Source organism: Meles meles, chromosome 17, assembly GCF_922984935.1.
Source record: "Meles meles chromosome 17, mMelMel3.1 paternal haplotype, whole genome shotgun sequence".
Lineage (NCBI taxonomy): Eukaryota > Metazoa > Chordata > Mammalia > Carnivora > Mustelidae > Meles > Meles meles.
This window is the reverse complement of record NC_060082.1, coordinates 49,503,041-49,528,575: the sequence shown is the minus strand read 5'-3', so window position 1 is coordinate 49,528,575 and position 25,535 is coordinate 49,503,041. Positions and strand designations below refer to the sequence as shown.

Sequence of the window (25,535 nt, the reverse complement as noted above, 5' to 3'; positions counted from 1 at the left end):
TTCCCTTCCCAAGAGAGGCACTCTCGTGCTGACCTTCAGCTCCATACTGTCAGAGGCTACAGAGGAAACCTGCTCTGTAGGTTTCCTGACCCACGAGAATCCAGGCCCTGATGCTTTCTACATTTACTGCCATGGGGGTGGTCAGGATAACAGTAAATGGTCCCTTCCAGCGAGGCTCCAAGTTTCCCCCTTGATAGCGACATACCCAAACCAAGTCCCCAGGTTGGTAAGGATGTGTTTTGATATTACACAGCACTGATAGGACAGGACAGTTCATGTCCTGGCTTTGCCACTTCTTACATAGACAAGATATTTAATTATTTTCTCTTGGATAAAATAGGCCCATGTCTCCTGACTGACTTCATAAGAGAGACCTGTGACACAGGACTCTTGCCCTTGAACCAATGCCTCCGCCTCTCTCTTCCCACCTCTCCAGGCACCGGCTGCCTCACTGGGGGGCGGGGGGGGGGGGTTTCCTGCTGCGCTTGCACACGAGCGCTCAATCTGAAGACCCATAACCAGCAGGCAGGCTCCCGGTCTCCCAAAGAATCTCCACAGTTTCTTTCTCAGCCCACAGAGTGCACGAAACCGGGGGCTCCCGTCCACTTGTGGGAGTATCTGTGGAGAGAAAGTCAGGAAATGGAAGCGGGAGCTGTGTCTCCTATCAGCTGGGGAGGCAGGGCTTGCTGCCCCGTGATCAGGACCGAATCCTCTCAGTGCTCTGGGATAAGCCTGTCCTGTCACTCACATCAGTTCCCAATCCAGCTGAGCCCGGTCAATGTCATCCATCAGCTTCATCAGCTTCTTCTTGAACTGATGCTCGAAGCGCACGTCATCTTCAATAACCAGGGTCTTCTCCAGCTCTCGGTCGATCACCTGTAGAGGTCACCAGTGGGAAGAGACCTCATGAGAAGTCCAGTGCCTATTTTTATCAAGGTCAGTATATATTAAAATGTCGAGAGACAGAAGCAAAATAGGAATAGCTCATTACTGGAGTCTAAGCAAATGCCATCAGGGGTAGATTGGGTAAATAAACGGGTTTGCTTTCCCCAGTGAGGATGTACGATCTATAATCAAATGCAACGTTATAAGATGAACCTCCCAACTGTGGTCCTGGGAGGATATACCTCAACACCCTGCGGTTCCATTCATATAAACGGAAGTAGGAAAGCAGACAAAACTATTTTGGGCTGTTAGAAGTCAAGACGGTGATTACCCTTGGGGACTGTTTCCCTAGAAGGAAATATGGAAGATGTGCTTCTGGGGTGCTGGGAACCTGTTTCTTGATCAGGGTGCTGGTTGACATGGCTGTATCCTTATCCCATTTGTGAAATTTTATTGGCCTATATTTTACGATCTATTTAATTTTGTATTTATCTATAACATTTCACTTAAAGTTTAAAGAAAAAAAAAGATTGGCATAGACTGGGTCATTCAAAGCGGGAAGGCATTCAAGGGGCCTTTCTTTAGGGACTTTCTCTTTTCTTGTGGGAACTGACCCTTAATCAGGAGCTCCCTCCAAGCCATGAGTTCATGTCCTGGCTTTGCCACTTCTTACATAGACAAGATATTTAATTATTTTCTCTTGGATAAGAGTCTCCTGACTGACTTCATATGATTTCTGTGTGCCTTCTTGTACGAAGTCATTTAATAAATGATGACATGCTAGGGGCACCTGGGTGGCTCAGTGAGTTAAAGCCTCTGCCTTCAGCTCAGGTCATGATCCCAGGATCCTGGGATCGAGTCCCGCATCGGGCTCTCTGCTCGGCAGGGAGCCTGCTTGTGATCTTTGTCTGTCAAATAAATAAATAAAATCTTAAAAAAAATTAAAAAAATAAAAAAAATAAATGATGACATGCTAGATACACACAACACAAGGCATTCCTACTACGGACAAGGACACAACAAAAGGAGTGTGGCCTCCTGAACATGGGTGTCTTCCCCTGTCATCATCTCAAGTGGCAATGAGGCCCCTTCTCCTTGTTTGTCCCTGGCCTTGTGTCAGAGGGAGACGTGAGGCAACAGAAACTTCCACGCGTACTTCCAGAACAGAATGGGTCCACTTTATATCTGGCCCTAATTCACCTACAATGTCCCACTTTCCTTCTTCCTCATTACAAAACTGCCTATTTAAATCAAGCACTATTTACCTCTTTCCAGACAGAGTAGTGGCTGAGAAAGCAGCCGATTTCACCCCTGGTGAGAGGCCTAGAGGAGTAGGGATCTCGATATCCGGGCAGCATTTCAATATTCAGGGCCTTCAGCTGGCTTGTGTTGAGTGCTCTGCACGACAGAGAACACGTCTGAAAATTAACAGTTGAGATGTCCCCACTACAGAAGCCAGAAAGAGAGAGTTCTGGATGTTCCTCAGAGCCCTTCTGCACATTGAGGAAGACTTCTCAGTTTTCCCATCATTCCTTAGGGAAGGATACAATGACGTCTTATACTGGGTATATCCCTCACGATTGCCAACATAGCTCTAAGTATCACCAGTTTTTTGACAGTTTGAAAAGGTATTTTCCTAAGGAAGGGTAAGTGGCTAATAGCATTAAATACTGGAGGGAATGAGGACAGGAAGAACTGTGAACATGTGGGTGTCCTTTCTTTGGACCTAATTTTTTTTTTTTTTAACTTAAGAACAAAAATGGAAGAGACAATCTTGTGAGCAGAAAGAGAGAAATGACTCACTACATATAAAGTATTCTCAACAAGATTAATAGCTGATTCTCAGAAACCATGGAGGCCAGAAGGCAGTAAGCCAACATATTCAAAATGCTACCTGAAAAAGACTGTCAACCAAAAATTCTATATCTAGTCAGACTATCCTTCAAAAATAAAGGAGAAATTAAATTATTTCCACATAAACAAAAGCTGAGGGTTTGTCACTGGCAGATCTCCTCTACAAGAAATACCAAAGGGAGTTCTAAGGCCGATATGAAAGGAAATTAGAGAGCGACCTAAATCCATATTAAGAAATAAAGAGCATGGGGACATGTAACCACATAGGTAAATATAAATGACAGTTTAATGTTTTTCACTGATAACTCTTTTTTTCTCTTTAAATTTTCTGATTTAAATTATAGCTGCATAAAGCAAAATTGGTAAGGCTTTAATATAGAAAGAAGTCATTTGTTTGACAACAATAGAACAAAGGATGGTGAAAAGAATGAAGCAGTATGGAAGCTAAGCTTCTGTAGACCACTGATATTCAGTTGTTGTTTTTTTTAATCAAGATATAATTGACTTATAACATTATATTGCTGTCAGGTATACACCATAATGACTTGATATTTGTGCATATTATGAATTGATCACCACGCTAAGTCTAGTTAATGTCCATCCCCTCACCTAGTTAACAAAACTTTTCTTATGATGACAATTTGAAAGATCTACTTTCTTAGCAACATTCATATATATGCAATGCATATTGTTATCTATGGTCACCATGTGGTACATGACAGCCCCAAGATTTATCTATTTCACAACTGGAAGTTTACATGTTTTCACCCCCTTTCACCCATGTTACCCACCTTCCAACCCTGCCCCTTGTAATCAACCTCTGTCCTCTGTATCTGTGGATATGGGGCTTTTTTCTCTTTAGATTCCACATATAAATGAGACCATATGGTATCTATCTTTTTCTGTCTGATTTATTTCACTTAGCATAATGTCCTCAAAAGCCATCTATGTTCTTACAAATGGCAGGACTTCCTTTGTTAATCGACAAATAATATTTCCTTGTATATATTTACATACACCACACCTTTTTTATCCATTCATGCACCGATAGGACTCTTCGGTTCCTTTTGTAAATAATGTTGCAATGAACATGGGGATACATATATGGGCTTTTTTTTTTTTTGAGGTTGATTTTTTCATTTTCTTTGTATAAATACCCAAAAGTGGAGCTGCTGGTTCATATGGTATTTCTATTTTTAATTTTTTGAGGAACCTCCATACTGTTTCCCATAGTGGCTGCACCAGTTTGCATTCCTACCAACAATACATTAGTGTCCCTTCTCCTTACATCTTTGTCAACACTTGCTATTTCTTATCTTTTTGATAATGCCATTCTAGTAAGTATGAGGTGATATCTCATTGTGGTTTTGATTTGCATTCCCCTGATAATTAGTGATGTTGAGTATCTTTTAATGTACCTGTTGACCACCAGCATGTCTTCTTTAGAAAAATGTCACTTAGATCTTTTGTCTGTTTTTTACTTGGGTTATTTGGGTTTTGTTGTTTATGCTTTTGAGTTATATGAGTCTTTATATACTGTGGCACTTAACCCCTTATCAGGTATATGATTTGCAAATATTTTCTCTCATTAGGTAGGTTACCTTTTCATTTTGTAGATAATTATTATATTTACTATATACTATATAGTAATTACTAATTTACTATATATTCCACTTGTTCATTTTTGCTTTTAGGGTCAAATAAAAAAAAATTGGCACAACTAATGTTGAGGACCTTACCCCCTATGTTTTCTTCTAGGAAGTTTGTGTCAATTTAAACTCGATTGCTATACATTGAAATGTTAATTGTAATCTCCATGGCAGTCACTGAGAAAATAACTAAAAAATATATAGTAAAAGAAACAAGAGAATTAAAATGGTAGAGTAGAAGGTATCTTTTTAACACAAGAAGGCAATAACGAGGAACAGAATGTCAAAAATTTCATAGTATTATATCTCCGACAAGAGACTTGTTTGAGGAACAAATAAAGAACTCTCACAATTCAACTAGTTTCCCCTGGTCCATGTGGTCTATAAATAAAATTTGGGCTCTTAAGTATTTGAAGAAGTGGTTCCCCAACTCCAGTGCACCAAAGAACAGGGCTGCCAGATTTAGCAAGTAAAACACGGAACATCCAGTCAAATTTAAATTCCACATAAACAATGAGTAATTTCTTAGTGTAAGTGAGCCCATGCAATGTTTGGGACAAATTTAACTGAGTGTCCTATATTCTATATTTTAACTGAGTGGCAACCGTAACTAAGAATCAACCTTACCTAAGAATTTGAGGCTTCTTAAATGCAGATTCCCAGCCCTAGCCCTAGCGATCAGGATTCAGCAGCCCTGGGCTGGGACTCAGGAATCTGCTTTCTTAACCCTGGAGACTCTGACATGGGTGTCCAGGCCACATTTTGAGAAACTGATTAAATTCTCCAAAAGTCATAAGACGCTTCACAATAGCTTCTAGCCATACTCCTTAGAGCCATTCATATTCCAAACTTACATAAAACATGGAACTGCAGGTTTTGCAAAAATCAATGCCTTGAAATAAAGTGTCAAACAAAAGGGCAAAGAAAGTGAGATAATAAACAACAGCTATAGCAAAACTCCTGAAGGAATTCAACCAAGTTCCCTTTGTGAATTTCCTGCCATATTCTTGGAAAATGTGATCAGCCCAGGCAGGCTATGGCAAGATCTCACGCAACAGGATATACAGATCATTGTGCATGTTCCCCCATTTATTCTCCTCCCCATTTACTCTCCTCAGGTGGCCCAGGTTTGGCGACTTTGGTCTAAATCAGGCTCTGAACGCAACTCTAAATGCATTCCTTCCAATATATTATAGGAAGCTGGAAACCACCACAACCATTGCGAAAACCCCCAGAGAAAGGGGGAAATCACTTCCACGGCAAGCCTGCAGCATAATGAAGACCAGAGTTCGCTGGGTGGTGACTGGATTGCAGGCCTACTCTACCTGGTGAAATTAATTTAAATGCTGCTCTCATTCATAAAGCTTTTCCCAAAGTAGGCTGCGTGTGGTGGTTAGAACAGTATGTCTTCTCATGACTCTAGATTCCTCCCGCCGAGCACTAACCCTCTGTCAGAGAGGGCACCTTCCCACTCCAACCACATCTGCAATTCAAGAAGAAACCCAACCCACTTTCCATCCACAGCCTCGACAATCTTGACCTCAATCTCTTGCTCGTACAGGGTGCGTAACATCCGGTCCCGCCTGTCCTTTCTGCGCTTGAGGTTGATCATGAAAATCTAACACAGGGAGGAAAAAGGAAAAGAAACACAGATTATTCAAGTCTTCCTTTAGGCTGTTTGAAAAGCTAAGTAAATGTAAGGACCAAAGTTCTAGTTAGAAGAAGGAGTGGAAAAAAAATAAAAGGAAAACCATGGTGAAGATTTGTTTATATTTCATATCAAGTCAAATGATATTAATCCAAAGAGAATGACTTTCAAAATTGAACCATCTGCAGTGACTTCACCTTCTCTTTGTTTCTCTGATGCTTGTTGGTGGACAGGTTGGCCCTGTTCTTGAGATAGGAAAGTTCGCAAAGCTATTCTTAAGGAGGTCAAGCGTGATTTAAACCCCAAACAGAAGACTCAGAGGTAGGAGGCAGTCAGGCACGTGGTTAGACTTATTAGCAGACCCAAGTCTACGTCCTGACTGTTACTTACTAAGTATTTGCCTTGGCCCAGTTCCCATGCCTCAGTTTCCTCATCTGTGAAACTGGGATGATCCTGGTCCTATCTCATGGGTTCTCAATATTAGCTCTTCTTAGATCTCATATCCATTGTAATAAATTTCAATCATTTGAAGAATGAGAAAAATTTAGTCTTAACGCATTCCTTGCATTTCCAAAGGTTTCAAACAGAATTATCAAGGTCTCAATGTGAAGAGATTCTTTGCCAAGATTCTTCAACTCCCCCAGAGACAAGGGGATTTTTTGGAAAGAAGTAAAGAGAAGGGGCTCTACCCTTAGAGGCAGCCCTTTGAGGGAATGGAGAAATGGAAAGGCATCATCTCCACATCATACTCATCCATGAAGTCCCCAAAAATATGCATCCAGATTCCTTTCCCATGAGGGCTGGGTTCATCTGTAGCCCCTCATCTTAGCCCCTATGTTCCTGGTGGCTGCCTGAAATACATACATATCATAAAGCCACACCAGGGAGTTATGGGTAGTGAGATGGTCCTGACTCTTCTCAGATTTAAGGAGCCATGGAAATACCTCAAGACTCATGAATGCTATTATAGGTAAATATGTGTATTTCCAAGATCCTTTTGCCACAAACAATGACAAACTCACTCTGAACATTAAACTAGGCCTCTAAGAGTAGGAGATTTCAGCTGCCAGCAAGAAATACTGATGACATGTAGTCTGTAGCATAGAAAAGGAGACCCTACAGGAATAAGTAGGATAGGATGGCATTGGCTTCATCCTGACTTAACTACCCAGAACAGTTTGAGGAAGACATTGAATGCTTCACGGTCCAGTTCCCTTGTTTGTAAAAGGGAGAGTTGAACAACCTCACCTCACAAGAACAATGCAGATTAAAATGCCTATGCTATGTGGTTTAGACAAAGCTTGCTTTATGTCAAGCCCAGAATAAAGAAGAAACTAGGTCTTGTAATCAGCCTGGGTACTGGGGATGAAGCTTTGGTTCACTTATTCTGAGTGTAACCGTCAATATGTTCTATGTTTTACTGGATCAAAAGCTACACTAAAATTTCAACCCATCCTTCCAAAATATTCTCACTTCCATCCATTTATATAGCTCTGGGCAAAGAAACTGATGGGAGAACAAGATGTCCTCGTTAAAGAAATTATCCTCTGATTTAGGGCAAAGTGAGTTCGAGGCATCATGATTTCATTACTTCTCTGATTACCTAACTGAGTTGACTTCATTACTTCTCTTGATTACTTAACTGAGTATTTATTTTTAACATAATTTCTGTGGTGACTCTACTTGCCTTGTAACTTGGGACTTCATAACTTAATGGTTGTGTTCTTTTACATTTCATGTTCTTCCTGTTTAGGATCACAGTGTGATGGGCCATGTTTCATCCCACAATTTTAAAAGATATGGAAAGGAGGGGGCATTTCCTCCTGTGTGTGTGCATGGAGCTGCCCGAGGTCACTCCAGGAGAACAAAAACAAATCCGAACAAAAAAAAATGAACAGAAATACAACAAAAAGTCCCCTCAAACCAGAGCCCTCTAGTCTGGGAAGACTTTAGTAAATAATAATTCAGTCTCAGCTTTTGCCAGGACAAGCGCAGTAAAAACTGTAGCCATGAAGGAAAAACCCAGACGCTTGCTCATACTTAGTGGATAGCAAACAGAGAAAGAACCACAAAGCCAGATGCAGCCCTGACACCACCCACAAGGTCATGGAGTACGCGGAGAATGAAAAAAGCCCATGAAAATCCCCTTCCCACCATCTTATCTCTGTTCCTACACCCGCAGCACCTCCTAGAGTTGGCATTTTCCAAAAGACTTCCAGCGGGCACCCTGTCCTTACAGCCCCATCCAAATGGAAGACCAGAGCTAGAAGATCCTGGTTTTGTCCCATTTGATTTCCCTTGGCTTGTTCCTCTGAGGAATGTGTTTATTGAATTAATTTATTTATTTTTAGAGGAATGGGTCTAAACAGAAAAATGAATCTATGTAAAGACACTTGGGTCCTTTCACCTGGAGAACAGAGGGCTGACGAGGGTTGCAGGGAAGGACAGCTCTAGTGAGACGTGGAAGCTGGTCCAGTGCGTGATGGGGACCAAACCTCTCTGCAGCCCCGATTGTTTTAAAAAATTATTTGCACTTTATTCTAATTCCTCTCTCCCACATTAAAATCACCTCTTCTCATTCTACTCTCTGTGGAAACAGCATCATAGCTGCTAACTCTTTCCATTTAATATTTAGGAAATATTCTTTCCCATTCCTGAAGCCCAGATTCACATCAATTTTATACAAGAATTACCAGTGTCCATCCCAGCAGCTTTTAGATGGCCGAACCTGGGGACATGTGTGATCCAGCAAAGAATGATAAACAAGGCTTTTTCTTTGCCTGGAGCGATGGTGGGAGTACACAGCCCAAAGCCTGGCCTATACCATACCCAGAATCCATGGAAAAATTCTATCTCAGTTTGTGGATTCCTGAGGCACTGTCCTACCCTCTAGATCCCCAAAGTCTTGAATACTGACCTGCAGCTACAAGACCAAAGGGACCCACAAAAGATTCAGTGACTTGGGAGTCACACTTCGGGCACTCCTAAGTAGCTGTAGTGTGTATTACCAAGAGAGGTATCTCGTTATACTCTTGCTTCCTTCTTCATGCAGTCAAAAGTGTACAATAAATATGGCCCTTGGAGTGTTATGAAGTTCTTGCCCACTGAAAGGCGGAATTTCACAACAAATTTCGTTTTTTCTCTTTTTCTTTTCCCTCTCAATCCTGCCTTCAACCTTTTTCCATGGAAGAACAGCACAGAGAAAATAAAACACAGGCTGTGCCAGAATGATTTCTATGCACTCAGAATAAAGTTAAGGTCCTCTAATACTTAAAACATTATCCTCTTTACCCTTGAATCTTGATAGAAAGGTTCACAAAATATAGTGGTATCTGCTCCTAGAAAATATAAAATTTGCTCTTGATTAAATAGTAACTTCTTTCCAACCCAATGATTAATTCATTTTCACCATACTTCTTTTTAAATTTTTTTTTTGTTTGAGTATCACTGACACACAATATTACATTAGTTTCAGGTGCATGTGATTCTCTTTGATCATCTTTTATCTTTATTTATTTATTTATTTATTTTAAGTAGGCTCTGCACCCAGCGTGAGGCTTGATCTCATGACTCTGAGTCCAAGAGTTGCATACTACACTAACTGACCTGGCCAGGCACCCCAAATGCTCCTTTTTTAAGGTGAGCAAGGTGAGACCCGTCACAAATTGAGAAGTTTTCCCAAGACCTTGGTGCCTTTTCAGCCGCCAAGCCAGTTTTGCTGGCTCTCAGATGTAGGATCTGGCTTGCCCTCCAATATGAACATGTAAGCATACCACAGACATGCACATACGTGCACATGCAAACACAGATCCCTTTCCTACCTCATCGAATCCCATCTTGTCTGGATATTTAGGGACAACTGAAACAAACTGGGAGGGTTCCATTGGAGGACCGTCAACTGGAAGACACAAGAAACACACAGAGCGCTTTGTTAGTGAAAGGCTCAGGGAAGAGGATTCCATCCACACACCTGGTGTCTAGGAACACAGTCTGGATGTCCGGGCTGGGGATAACTGCCTGGCAGTTCTCCAGGACTGAGTGGCTACACAAGAACCCTGATGGCCAGGGTTTCCAGAATATGCAGACTGCAATATTCACTCCATTTCCCTTAAGACTTATTTTCAGAGGAGATGAGAGTCAGTCTAGCGTAATGGTTAAGAGTGAAGCCTCTGGGGTCAGATGATCTGGGTCCAAACTTTGCTCTGTGAAGATCTGGAAGAGTTAAGTGACCTCTCCAAGCTTGTCTTCTCATGTGTAAAATCAGGATAATAAAAGTATATCTCTTGTATGGGCTATGGTAAGCGCTGTGAAGTGTGCAAACCTGGTGATGTACAGATCTGTACCCCTGGGGCTAATAATATCTTATATTTTAATACAAAACTTTTTTTAAAAAGTATATCTCTTAGGGTGTTGTGAAATTTAAATGAGACCGGCACGCAAAGCACTCACCACAGTAGATGGACACAGGAAAAACTCAGTAACTTTTCAGCGGTTACTTACTGTGGCTCATAATGAAAGACCTCAAAAGTAGGCCAGACATCTTCTAAATAAGGCTTTCTCTGTATATTTTAAAGGGGACTATTTTTACCCCATTCAGACAGGTTTAGCTACAGGTATGCAAAAGGCCCTTTATTTTAACAGGAACTAGCCTTTGAGGGCCAGCCCACATCCCAAAACTTCGTACAGGGCTAACAGGTAAATTTCCAGGTAGGGGGACACTGCCTCTTAAGTAATACAAGATTGACTTATTTCATACTCCAAAAAAAGTTTTCTTTACAAACTGTACATTTGAAAGTTCACAGGCAATGTTGAGTGGGGAGTCTGGAAAGGTCTTGAGGATTTTTGGAATTGCAAATCCAAAGTACTCCTTTGGTTTTCCTTAAAGGGGTAATACCAAGAAAACACAGTGAGAGCTGGTCGCTTGGGTGGCTTGAGGAACTGCTGGTGGTGGCCATCACTACTGTTCAGCAGAAGCCATCTCCTCCACTCCAGGCAGATGAGAAGAATCACTTCCTCACACTTGAAGTTGGTCATGGGCTCAGGAATCTCTACTTCTCACCTCTCCAAGCCCTCCTTCCAACCTGCCCCAGCCCACCACAATGGTCACAGTAGTAGATGTTGATAAAGGAGAAGCCACACACATTTGAAGCAGCCTAGAATCATGTGCCAGCATCTGGAGGACAGGTGCCCAGAAGGACTCAAGGACCACTGTGGACTTCACGTTGCAAGAAATAGGCCATTGCTGTAGGAAGCCAATGAGATTTTTGTTACTATTTGATATCCCAGTGTAACCTCTTCATTCTTCTGACTGAGATACTGTCCAAAGAGTATTATTTGTTTAATGTATCCTTCCCTGGGATATTAAAGAGAAACCATGACATCCAGTTTCACTTATGATCAGATGATGTGAAGTTCTAGAAGGTAGTGAGATGGGTTTCCTAAGTCCAACACAAGAACTGGTCTTATTCCTTCAAGCTTGACCCCTATGGTCACATTTTTGTGAATACACAGTGCCTGTGTTTCTGTTTCCATTAGAAGCTCAGAATATTTTGTTCCTTTCTGCTCCACCCCACTCCTCATTAATTTTTTTAAATCAACAAATATTGTTGGAGAAGCCACCATGTACAGAGTTAGGCTTTTGAGAGAAAGGAACTTAGCATACAAACTCTTTCTTGTTCATAATGTTGTTGGAGGAGCTGCCTGGCTCTCCCTCCTTGAGTCTTGGAGTTAGGAGGGGGTTACATTTTGAGTTCCCCTTTGCACACTGTTGGTCTCTGTTTGGCACTCACATGGCCTGCGTGGCTTTAACACTTCAGCCAAAGAGACTGCTTTTAGCCACTTTGCTTCCATCAAACATGGGCAGTCATTGCAATCACAGGACAAGTGTCCCGCACAAGCCACAAGTGGTTGGCTTCTGAAAGCCACCATTGAGCAAAAATATGAGAAATATTGTCCCCAAAGACTGAGCAAAGCCATGGGGAAAGACAGGAAACGATAAAGTTAGAACTAAGAAATTAACTGTGCAAGGAGAAGGGATGTGTCTTTGCCTCGTCAGAGTTGAAGGTTAGGTATATCCCAGCTTTGGTTTGGGGTCATTTCTGACTCCATAATTCATAATTTGAATCCCTCTCTAGACATAGCCCCTCATTGTGCCACACCAACTGAGACAATATGCTTCATTGGCTCCTGGATAGTTTCAAGACCTAGGAATAATAATCACAGCCACTATGATAGAGATCTTATTATCCACTGAACTCTGGGCTACACTCTTGACATATATAGTCACAATTACTTAATTTTCACATGTCCCTATTTTTACAGATAAGGAAATAAAGGCCTCAACAACTTGTCCAAGGTTCACAAAGCTGATAGAGCTGGTATTTGAACTTAAGTCTGCCTCCTAAACCCTTTACCCCCACTCGGTCTGACCCCAAAGCTGGTCCTTGGTAGTCACTGGCATCAAGCTGGCTTGGCAGGTGGGCTGAATTCACAGCTCAGTTAGCCAAGTCTTTCTCCTGGGTGACAATTTTTTCTGTAGTCTACACTGGACACACACCATCCAGCAGCATACAATGCACCAGCCCGGTCATGCTCCCCCATCAAAATATTTGAGAGATCATGTTGGTACCAAATCCTAACTAAATCATAATCATTTAATCATAAACCTAAAGTTGTCCTGAACTTCTTTGATTGCTGTAGTCACCACCCTAGCTCAGATCCTCACTCACCATGACTGGGCTATTTTTTTAAATTTAATTAATTAATTTACTTCTTTTAGAGAGGGAGAGAGAGAGCATGAGCTGCTGGGGATGGACAGAGGGAGAGAGAATCTTAAGCAGGCTCTGCATTCAGCATGGAGCCCAATGCCAGGCTGGATCTTACGACCTTGAGATCATGACCTGAGCCAAAATCAAGAGTCAGACACTTAACCGACTGAGCCACCCAAGCGTCCCCATGCTTGGGCTGTTTTAATATTTTAAAACTCTCATGCACTTAGTCTTGCCTTATTCTAACTCATTCTGCACACTATTGTCAAAATAGTCTTCTTCAAGCACAATGCTGTTCTCAACAACAACAGTCACACTCAACATTTTGCAATTTGTTAAGTGCTTTCATATTCATGACATCATTTATCCTCGTTTATCTTTTGGTTGTTTTTATAGATGAAGAATTTGAGACCCATCCAGATGAGGACTTGCCCAAGGTCAAATAAGGAGTAACTGGTGCCAAGGTCCAATAGTGAGTAATTGGTGAGATCACTGGACCGTCCGACTTCATGTCCAATCATCTTAATAATCTTTACAGGACATTCTGTGGCTTCAGAATGTTGTTATTGAGAAGGGGCACCTGAGCTCTCCCATCAGCTCACGCTCTGACTTGCAAGATCAATCCCCACATGCCTCATATAACACTTTGACTTCTTTCACCTTTATAAGAGGTAGCCTCCAATTTTCTGTGCAGGAAGCACATTCCCAAATTTTCTGGATGGCTCCTAACATACTAAGTGAGTGAGTATGGGTAGAGTGATGGGCAGAGAGCTTCCTGTAAGGCTTAGCGGGTGCTACACCCCATCTCCCACCCCACTCCAGCTCCTCACTCTGCTCTCTGAAACTCCAGTCTGTAGTTCATCAACTCATTGACATTTCAGTCCCTTACTTTCTCTGAATGTCTCTTCACCTTTTTATTTTAACTAAAACTTGGCTTCCTTTGGAGGACACTGCTTCCCTTTCACCCATCAGAGTAGAAGCTGATTTTTCTTATCTCCTCCAATTCCCCTCCCAAACTGTTTCCCTTTCATCCCTCAAATCTCCCAGTTTCTTGAAGTGTGTATTAGCCCCCTCTGCCCCCTGGTCGTGCCTCCTCAGCCACTGATGATGACAGCCTTGGGCTCACAGTCTTGCTGTCCCTACCATCATTCTTTTTTTTTTTTTTTTAAGATTTTATTCATTTATTTGACAGACAGAGATCACAAGTAGGCAGAGAGGCAGGCACAGAGAGAGGAGGAAGCAGGCTCTCCGCGGAGCGGAGAGCCCGGTGCGGGGCTCGATCCCAGGACTCTGGGATCATGACCTGAGCCACTCAGGCGCCCCCTGTCCCTACCCTCATTCTTAGAACTTCAGCATCCCTGTGGTGATCCACCGGATGACCGGGATACTAGTTCCTGCACCAACAATCATTCTTTCAGTGACCCACTACCATGTCCCCAACACCTCTTCATGTCCTCAGGTCCATCGGTACCCAACCTAGATTTCTTAAGCTGGAACTCTAACCCCCAACTCCCTTAGAAAGACTCTTGATTTGCTTCCATGGATCTTGCATGGTAAAATCCCAAGCCTGCTTGAACTTGATTATCCACTTACTCAATCCCAAGAACACTGCAAGAAAAATTCACACAGTTGTGTTGACTGAATCACTTTAAAATTACAACCACAGATGTCACACTGGCACTCGACGCTGCCAAATGATGCAACTATGCTTCCATAGTAAATTTACTTTCCCACTCTCCGAGCGATCTGTTTTATGCCTTGTCCTCTCTCCCGACACCTCCAGCATCTCTCTCGAGCTGATGAACTATGTACCACATAAAGAAAATACTCAAAGTAGACCTACATTTCCTTCCACCTCAAGCCCACAAACCCAGCCGCATCTGTACCTACATGTCTGCCTTCCCATCTGCTAGCGTGCAAGAAGCATCTCTGTTCCCACCTTGGACAACTTCTCCAATTCCGTCCTGGATTACAACGCCTCTTGTTTTCTCAAGGACTTCAGCCTTACAACGTCCTTCTTCTCGTCTACATCACCCAGTGTTCCTTATATATTGGATCCTTCTTGTTCATATATGAATATGCTAAAAATCTATCTTAAAAAGAACACAACACAAAACAACCTTGCCTTTAATCTCCCATTCCCTTTCAGCCACCATCCTGTATCTCTGTCCCCATCTCAACAAGATTCCACTTTCTCATCTCCCCATTGTCCTCCCTTTGACCTACTCCAGTGGGCTCGTGTCCCCATCATTGCACTATAGTGGCTTTTATCAAGGTCATCACAGATCTTTATCGCGACAGAACCAATGTTAAATTCCCTATCCTCACTTTATTGGCCTTCTCGGCTGCATTTGGCTTCTTCCTGAGACATTTCTCAATTTTTCCTTCCAGCTTTTTGGCTGTTTGTCTCCCCCAGGGATCTGTCCTATTCCCTCCCCTCTTCCCTTTCTGTGATCTTTTACTAAACAAGTTCGCACTGTTCCATGACTTCAAATGTCCTTTTAATGCTGATGACTTTCAAATGTCTGTCTTGAGCTGGAGTATCTTCCCTGAACTCCACAATCATATCCAAGTATCTCCTAACTTTTTCACTGAGATGTTTTAAAAATATCATAAGTTTACGTGACCAAAAGTTCCCTCCCCAAGTCTTTTCCCATTTCACTAAAGGGTATGCCAGGACAAAATCCTGGTGTCATCTGGATTCCTTCCTTTCCTTTGTTGTCTACATCCAGATCTCTGTAAGTCCTGTCGGCTCCACAACAAAACATATCCTAACTCCACCTGCTTCTCATCAGCTCCCTGCCACAGCTTGCTCCCCAACCATCATTTTCTCTCACCAAGAGAGAGGTATAGCTCCTTCTATACTTAAATGTCCACACCACCAACTGAGTGATCTTTCTATATGCATACATCACATTATGCCACTCTCTCTGTCCCATCCCAACGCATTATCCCATTACTTTTAAAATAAAAGCTGAATTCCTAGCTGTGGTTACAAGGCTCTCTTTGATCCAGACACTTCTTCCTTCATGACCTCATCTCCTTCTACTCAACTCCTCTGTACTCTGACCACACTGGCCTGTTGTTCTTGGAGCATCACAAGCTCTCCTAATAGCCTTTATAGTGTTTTGGAGCTTTTTGTTGTTTAGTTTTGTTTTGTTTTAAGTAGGCTCCATGACCAGTGTCAAGCCCAATGCAGGGCTTGAATCATGACCCTGATATCAAGATCTGAGCTGAGATCAAGAGTCAGATGCTTAACTGACTGAGCCACCCACGTACCCCTGTAGTTCTTTCTGCTTGGAACACTCCTCCCCCAAATATTCATGTGGCTGCTCCCCTGATAGATTGTCTATATGTGTTGTGATATAAATTCAATGATGGTGAAGTTTCTGCTGATTTTGCCAACTGCTATATCTCCAGCATCTTGAACAATGCATGGAATATAGTTAAGTGTTTAATCAGTGCTTACAGCCCACTCTCTCTTCTAAAATATTCCCTGTCTCCTACTGCTTTCAGGATGAACATTCTGCCTTAGGTGGGTAATTCAAGGGCCATAAGAGTTAAGTCACCCCAACCCTCAAATTTTATTTACTTCTACTGCTCAAAGCCAGCCCTCTTCGAGGGTGTAAATGCTTTTTGGATGATATCTTTGCTCAGTCTGTTTCCTCTGCCTATAATGCCCTCACTGTACTACTTCTTCTGTTTAAACTTCCAGCAAAGCCCAGTCTGAGAAACACCAGGGCTTAGTGGACTCTTTTAGAACACACCTGCCCACAGCAATTTCTCCCTATTCCAAATCCCAACTGCTCTTATATGTGCTTACAAAGCACTATACTGTACTATTGGGATCTTTTGATGGTCGTCCTATATCTCCAGTTAAATATCTACACCCAAAACAGAGAATGATTGTAAAATGTTTTGAATCCCCAGTACCTTCATAGAGTGACTCATAGATTGTAGGAAGGCATTCAATGTTTGTACATAATTTTAAATTCTTGTTCTAATGTTGCAATTGGTATAGTCTATTAGCAGCCATTTCTTTAATGCCCATTGGATTCCAGATGCTGTGCAAAATGCTTTTAACATCGGGATCATCTTTCCTGAGGACACTCGACAGATACGATTTCATCATTAATCTTTTTCTTAATCCTACAGTGCCCTCTAGTCTATATTTCTGCATTATTACCCTCAAAGGTTTGTTTTTCTGATCATTTTTCTTACTCCAGTTATGTTCTACTTTTTAAAATTCAGAATCTGAGAGGCACCTGGGTGGCTCAGTGGGTTAAAGCCTCTGCCTTCAGCTCAGGTCATGATCCCAGGGTCCTGTGATCCAGCCCCGCATCAGGCTTTCTGCTCAACAGAGAGCCTGCTTCAGAAAGCCTGCTTCCTCCTCTCTCTCTGCCTGCCTCTCTGCCTACTTGTGATCTCTGACTGTTAAATAAATAAATAAATAAAATCTTTAAAAAAAATAAAATTCAGAATCTGAAATGTTAACAAAATTCTAACTGAAGAAGGTGAATATAAGAATTAAATAAAATGACATATATAAAGAGCCTGGTCCTAGAGTTGGTATGCTTTGGGAGGTCAATAATGAGAGGTCAAGAAATTATAGATTCTTCTCAGATGAATTCTACTTACATAGCATGGTGTTGTGCAATTAAAAACTTTATTGACAACGTGTGTGCTTCTATGTACAGGGAAGCTTCTGTGCTCTCAGTTCTATGGGGAAAAACAAGAGAAGGTGAGGATCTCCCTGGCCCTCTCTGAGCTGACATCTACTTGGAGTCAAGTCAGATGGCCATGAAACAGGGGAGGTAAGGGGCCGTCCATAACCAAAGGTCAAACTGAGCCCTAAAACCACGTTTCAATGTTTTATGGAGTTGATGTCCATTATTTTATTTGCCTCTCCCAACCCTGCAAAGTAAGTGCTATTATCTTCACTCTACGGATAAAAGAACCGAAGCTCCGGGAGGTGAATTCTCCCTTCCTAAGGGACAGAGCTTGGTTTGAAATTCATTATTTTGGAATCGGGTTCAGAGCTCTTTGCAATACAGTTTTCATGCATTTCCTGTTCGTTCTTTCAGTGGTTTGGTCATCCATTCAGCAACAAGTTGTTTGATACCAACCATATACTAAGCACTGGGCTAGGTGAGTGGGATAAAAGGCAGTAAGATACTGCCCTTGTCTAGAACACAGACAACAGGCAGAAACAGTATATATTCAAGAAATTCACAAAAAAAAAAATTCCCAAGGGCTGGTTCAAGAAATACTGTTACAATGAAGCAGCTCCCTATTCAATTCTCATTCCCCCCATGAAGGCTGGATTTTTTTGTTGTTGTTCATTATCTCTATTATTCTCTCTATATTTGAGAGTAGTAGTGTTTCTTGTTGCTTTTTTCAAACCCAGGGACACTGAGATGAGGAGAGACTGATGGCTTGCTTACAAGCTACCGTGCACACCAGCATGCAAAGGCTGTGATGGCAGGAGCGCTGCCCTCCTCATTCCGAGTGAGTCTGTGGACGCACTTCGCTCAGCATCACTGATGTGCTCCAGGTACGCTGAGCTGACCGATGTTTTGCAAACAGAAGCTTATGTAAATACAGTAAAAGAGCCTGTTATTTAAAGGACTCTTATGAATCTTTTTTTTAAAAGATTTTATTTATTTATTTGACAGACAGAGATCACAAGTAGGCAGAGAGGCAGGCAGAGAGAGAGAGGGGAAGCAGGCTCCCCGCTTAGCAGAGAGCCCGATGTGGGGCTCGATCCCAGGACCCTGAGACCATGACCTGAGCCGAAGGCAGAGGCTTAACCCACTGAGCCACCCAGGCGCCCCTCTTATGAATCTTTTAAAATATTATTGTCTTTATTACCTTCAGGTCCCAACCATGTTTCTTTAAAAAAAAAAAAAATCGGTGTTTCTTCTCTATTTTCTTGCTTCTTAGTTACTTCTCAAACACTCTGAATTCTTATTCAGCCTTTTCAAAATCATCCTCATTATGGGCATTAGCTGGGAAAAAATCCACTGGACTTCTCAGTATTTCTCTTATTTGAACTTCCTTCCACATCTCACACTCCTATTTCACTGAAATTCTGGGATGTCACATAATCTTGTGGATGAATCTCAACTCAAGGTCTTTAGGCTTGATAGATTCCTTTCTCCATCTCCTCACTGGACATTTCAACCTAAACTCATTCATTCATTTACTCATTTAATTATTCAACAAATATTTATTGGGTGCCTACTAGGCAAAGGACTATACCTTGAGACAGATATGATAAACAAGGCATTTACTGTCTGAAGGTGGGAAGCAGGAAATAGATATTCACAAGCAACTCAATGAGTCTAAAAATGAACTCATGGTTTTTCTCCTTTATTCTATAAGCTCTATACCATTTAAAACTCCTACAATGATCCCAAAGCATTCAAGTCAGAACTTAGAAATTTTTCTCTGCTCCCCTTTTGCTCAGCCATAGACTGTGGCTGAGTCCCTTCAAGCCTATATCTCAAGGTTCCCTTAATCTCTTCCTTCCTCTCCATTCCCCCTGGTCCTACCCTAGCTTGGATCCTCACCATCTATCGTCTACTTTACCACGCAATGTCCAAAATGATCTCTTCACCCCTGGCCTGAGACCAGCCATCCCTGTCCCACCCTACTCCAGTCATACTTCTCTTACCATGAGAGAGACCTTTTTCTAAATTCAGATTTCAACCAGACATTCTCTGCTAAAAAAATGTCTTTAAGAGTTCCCCTCCTTTCAGGAAAAGTCCAAACACCTTCTTATACATTAGAGGTCCTTCTGGCTGGGTTCCTGACCACTTTCCAGCCTCACTTCCTGCTGTGCCTTCCCAACCATCCCCACTGCCCCTCCCCACCACATCCTACACGCACGAAGAATAATGGAATTTCTCAGATGTTATGTGAAAAAGAAATGAAATATTCCATCCTCTGGGAATCCATTTCCAACATCCTTCCCTAGGCAGAGTTTATCCAAAACCTTCTGCTTTAGCCACACTGCACATTCCACATCCTAATCAGTACAGCAACCGATAATTGAGCATTTACCGATTCTGACATCATGCTAGACCCAGAGGCGATAATGATGCAGCGTTAAAGGACATGAGCTTTGCAGGTAGCAAGATTGGTTCAAGTCCCAATTCATTGTTTGCTTAGCAAAGTGATCTAGGGCAAGTTGCTGACACCCCCCTGCCTCCATTTTTTCATCTGTGAAATGGGGATAATAAAAACCTTTTCATTGAGTGTTGTAAGGATTAATGAGACTATGGACAAAAAATGCTTGCCTTGTATCTGTTACATGATAAGCTATTATTTAGTTGAAGTCATAATTATTGTTATTGGACTTTTTATATATGTCATGGAGAATTTGTCCCCAAGCCCTAAGGCTTTATCTTCATTTCACAACTAAGGAGATTAGATTGCTTTTCCAAAGCCATATAATTAGAAAGCAGTAAAAGTTTAGGGTTCAAATCCACATGACAAAACACCATTCTAGCTCTTATGACCTTGTGTGAGATATATTTCCTGTGTGCCCAGCTTCGCCACCTGGATCGGAAGCTCGCCAAGGGCAGACCTTGTCCTTTTCGTATGTCACATAGGAGAAGTTTAAGAATGAATGAACAAGTGAATGTTTCAGCCAAGGCGGACTGATGGCTGTGAGATCTCAGTCCTGGGGGAGGGGAAGAAGGTCTGGTATGGTCACAGTGGCAAGGGAACAAGAGGCATCCCCTGGGCTCTGGGGTCACTCACTCATCGCCTCTATCTGCACGTGGATGAGGTTCTCGATCTCCTCCTGCAAGGTCTGATGGGGCTTCAGGGGGATGGGCAGGTAGCCGTAGTGCTCTCGGTTGCAGATGTACATCTGGATGCCTGAGGACCCAAGACAGCAAAAAAGCAACCAATCAGAAAACACAGTTCTTAGTTCTCTAGAGACAACTAAGGGGACACACACACACACACACACAGGGACTCCAAAATCCTTAGACTGTGGCTGAAGCTGAGTTTGGCACTGAAACTGAACAGTAGTTGTTTCAGACACTGTCTGTAGACCTCAAAAATGCTCTTTATTAAGAAAATTTAACGCAGCATTGGGGGCTAATAAAAACCGTGGGCCATTCTTCAGCTCAGAGGAAATTGATTTTTTTCTCTCTGAAGAAAAAGCATACCCGTGGTCTGAAAATGAACACGAAAGGCATGAAGGGATCAAAGGAGGCAAGGAATTCCCATTCCAGAGAACAGAATGGAACACTGTAATCCACCTACAGGAAATAACAAGAAAATGAGGAATAAAACCCACATTTGATATGAAAGCCAACAGGAAGATCCTGTGAGGCTGACAGATTATTAAAGCTAAATCTAGGCATATGGAGAACAAAAAAAAAACAAAGGAAATTTAGAATTCTCCATGGCTTCTCCATGGTTTTATTTCCTCTTAGCAGGCATGGATTGGGAGTCAACCAAGAGACGTGAAACTTGTACAACAGATTCATAAAGGGGCAAAAGTCTGCATTTCAAGTCCTGGAAAGGATCTGCAGAGTAGCAATACCAGAAATAGGCGCCCGCCCTCTTGTATTCAACGTTGGGTCTCCAGGCCCCACATGGTTAACTCCAAGAGCTGCCGGCACCTCTGTTTAACCAGACAGCTGGGAATAGAGGAATCAAGATGGTCTCATAGAGATCCAACGATTGACAGTCCTGCCTAATGAAAAGATTGCTTAATTCAAAGGATGAGTCTGCCAGGCTCTGGTCCATGGGTCCAGGCTTCTGACTGGTTAATTGCTGTAATCATCTATGCTTTCCAGACACAGAACTACCTGCATAGTGACTTCTCTATGTTGTGCGGATGAAATTTCCTCCAGTCAGTTCTATCACCTGCCAAATCAGGTGAAGCTGTCTCCTGGCATTAACAGAGAAGAACGGGGGAAAGAAAAGGGCCTTTATCCTCCTCTTTACTGAATCTGGCTCAAATCAGGGCTGGTCCAAGATGCACGGTTGCTTCTCTTGCTTCTCCAAGTGAACTCACTAACTCTGCTGTTTGCCCACGCAAACGCTTCTGAGGAGCTTCAAAACCCAATGTAGCCTCTTGCAAAGTTATGATGAGATCCGGAAATGGAAGGAAAGTGATTTCATGTTTCGGTTGCCTCTCGATCCTAATTAGGTGAATCATTTTACCATTCACCTTTCCAAAGCTTCAGTGAAAAGGGAAAGGAGACCTAGCGAAGCTGTCCATCAAATGTGGAGGGACAAGAAAGGTATTTTCACACAGGCAAGGTTATACGTATTTATTTACTATCGCACTTTCTCAAAAAGCAACTGGATGATGCGGGAGAAAGAGAAGGGGGGAGGAGTAAAGGGAGGGAGAAGAGGAGGGGTGGATCACAGAAAACAAGGGAGATCTGAGACGTAACTGACAGGAGCATCCATGTGGGAGGGAGGGGGAGGGTGTCTGGGGTTGGGGTCAGTAGGTGCGGTGCCACTCAGATGCGAGCACATCGGAAGGCTCCAGGAGAGACATCTTCACAAACATGCAAAAGAACATCTGAAAAATCAGACCATTCTAAGAGAGGTTTTAGACAATTAGAGCTTAGTTTTAGATTGTATAAGGAATAATAAAACTAAGCAAAAACCAAAAAGGCTATTTTTAATTTAAAGATGGAAGGAAAATTAACATAGTCTATAAGTGGCTCAGCTTGGAATTAGATATGCATCACTCTATTATTTTCTTTTTTAATTAAAAACATTTTAAAATTTAAATTCAATTAGCCAACATATAGTACATCATTAGTTTTTGATGTAGAGTTCAATGATTCATTAGTTGCTTATGACGCCCAGTGCTGACTACATAACTCTAACAACAAACACTGGCCGTGATCTATCTTAAATCACCATGTAATTCTATCAAGAGGGCAGGGGAGAATGTGTTTGCAGTGAGGGGGCCCGGCCCAGGGAGGACAGAGAGCTAACTCCTCACCTTCCATAGTGGGCAGTCAATCGATAATGCCTCAAGCAAAATCAGAGAATCGAGAAGTAGCAACATGAGCACATTATTTAGAAACACGGGTATAATACCACACATCTACCGTCATCTATTAGAGTTAGGTGTCTGTCTTCTAGAAGAAGGAAATGTTGGTATGGGGGGTAATGTGTAGGGGACTTCTAATTTTATAAATAAATCTTGGAACGCTCTTTGAACTCTTTTAATTACATACATAGGTAACTTGATAAAACCATGAACATTTTAAAAGGAGATGCGTTGATCATTAGTTAAAGTCTATGAGGAATTTGATACTCTCTGTGAAAGCTATTACTGGAGAAAACAATTTTCTGTCCCTTCAGAAAAGAACGGTAAACGAAATTATACCTCAAAGCTCTGTACTTATCTTGTGAAAATACCAGACATTTTCTTGTGCTCACATAGTGCCTTAACACAGCAAATTGATATACTTATTTTTATCCTTGGTGATGACAAATCAGATTCAGAAGGGCTATGACTTGTCCAAGGTCACACAGTAAGTCATTGGCATGAATCCTTGGTCCCTAAAGAGCCAAAGCCAAGTAAGGGGACCTTATCTGCCCAGGGTTCTGAAGCCAAGTCTCAGAACCAGAACTAACTCTGAGTTGCCTTTCTCGCACATGGGAGGCACTTTGATTACTACCAGTGCTATGTAGGAGGCAAATCTGCCTGACCATCACCCACATCTCTTGCTTTTTTTGACTCAACAGCAGACATTCAGAAGATGACTGACTGGCTGGCGCCAGAGATGGCTCCTGTGGCCACGGTACAAAGCCCACATCCTTGGCCACAATGGGAAGTGAACTCCTGACTTTGGCTTCCTTATAGCCACAGAGACTTGTCTATGACCCCTGTGCTCCCCTCTGGGGCTAGATCAGCCGCCACTCCCCAGCGCACCAGCACACTTGGATTGCCCCTCCCACTCATCCATCGCCTGGGGCAATGACTGGAGTTAGAGGTGAAAGGTTAAAGATCAAGGTCTGTGGTTAGACAGTCCTGCTGGGTACCTGCAGGCTCTTGATTGCTTTTCAACCATTTAACAAATGAAGCCTTAATGGGTGAAACACAGCTAGGAAGCTTCACAGAGTGAGAATAAGAGAATGGATATCATCTTTCATCAGGGGAGAGGGGGAGTGCTTTGCTTTGGATCTCCAAAGCTCCCATGGGCCATATAGGGCTCCCGGGCTCATTCTTGTCTCTCCTGGAAATACTTCTAGAGAAGTTCAAGTGCCACCTTGGAGCCACAGGACTGTCAGGAAAGCTCTTTCATTTCCCCCAAATGACAGCAATTCTTTCCTGCTTGACCCCTGATGCATTCACGGTTTATGCCACTGGTGTGACCCTCAGCTTGTCCTGCCTCACAACTACTACCAATGTTTCCACATGTGAAGACCTTATCTCTCCCAGTAACACAGAGCCTAACACGATGCCAGGCATGAAGGCAAGGCCTAGGGTATTGATTCCCTCTCCTTTCTCTTCTACCTCTTCTCTCCCCTGTTGAATCACCAGATAGCTTTGGGCCTCTCCACCTGTTTCCAATGTCCTGGGAAGGCCCATGGGAGTCTGACTCACAAAAAAAAGGAAGTTTGAGTGAATAGGCCAATCATAGGACAGAGCTGAAAAATTCCTACTGAGCCCATGTCATTCTTTAGTCTCAAATCCAGTTCTTGATTAAAAAAAAATCCTAATAATTGAGTGCTTGGGTCACAATAATACCTTATGCACTATCAAAGAGGGCTCTGTTAGGCAAAGGTCATTACTGTAATTGTGAACAGTTCACTTTCTTGGAACATCCTTACTGCAGGCTTGGAAGCAAAGGGACTGGCACAACCCAAGGGAATGAGACGGTCCCAAGTCTGCTTCCCATCCTGGAGAAGTCAGAGCAAATCACCGACAGAGTTTTAAAAAGGCAGTTTCCATTAACTTTGACCCAAGAACCTTCATAAAAACTCCCAACCCAGATGAGGATAAGAACCCTGCTTTGGCCTTGACCCAGGGTTCAAGAATGCCTACACCCGGCCCAAGCGTCTAAATGGCTGTAGCAGCCAAGAGAAAATAATCAGCCTTCCCCATTTCCACCAAATATTCGCATTCCTACCAAGTCTACAACTGATGAGTGGGATAGCGATGGCTTTAAAGATGGCCTGATGCGTGAGCTATAGCTTGAGTTTGTATCAACATTCTTACCTGCCAGCAACCTGCCTCGGTTTCCTGGGGTCCTGATCCCATCGCCCCCGACGTACATGGCCACATGAGTTTCTGCACCACCTGTCTGGTTTCTGAGCTCACTTGTGTTGGTGGTGAAGTGGCACTTTTCTGGCTCATGGATAGTGGGACCTGACTTCTCTCAGGAACGTCTCAGTGATCTTGAGAATACAGCTTTGCTTGAGGAATGTCGCGTGTCTTCCTGCTGAGGTGCCATAGTGAATGAAAGCCTCCCTGATGGCATGTGCAGGGTGACCCAAGAGAAATGATTTACCCTCCTACTGACTTGTCCTCCTCAAAAAGTCTTATCGACCCCACTGGAAACGTTTCCCAGTGGTTCGGGAAAGACTCTGGCTCTGCTTTTCCTTCCATGGGGACTGTGGCAGAGACTGCTGGTCACCTCCACTGATCTGTCCCCTGGTCCTTTAGAGTAAAAGAACTGGGGCTCTAGACTGCGTAGAATCAAAAGCACATTCTGAGCCCTGCTTCCAGCTATG

At 42.6% G+C, this 25,535-nt stretch overlaps 1 protein-coding gene across 1 annotated transcript in view; it reads right to left on the bottom strand.

Annotated features, from left to right (window-relative positions):
• Positions 1–25,535, bottom strand: part of COLGALT2 (collagen beta(1-O)galactosyltransferase 2) — a 105,424-nt gene that overhangs the window by 7,868 nt on the left and 72,021 nt on the right. The window contains exons 6-10 of the mRNA XM_045983513.1: positions 20,571–20,690; positions 9,858–9,934; positions 5,900–6,006; positions 2,151–2,283; positions 749–876 (exon numbers count right to left, since the gene is read on the bottom strand). Coding sequence (XP_045839469.1) covers positions 749–876; positions 2,151–2,283; positions 5,900–6,006; positions 9,858–9,934; positions 20,571–20,690 — 565 coding nt within the window. The remainder of the gene's footprint in view (positions 1–748; positions 877–2,150; positions 2,284–5,899; positions 6,007–9,857; positions 9,935–20,570; positions 20,691–25,535) is intronic.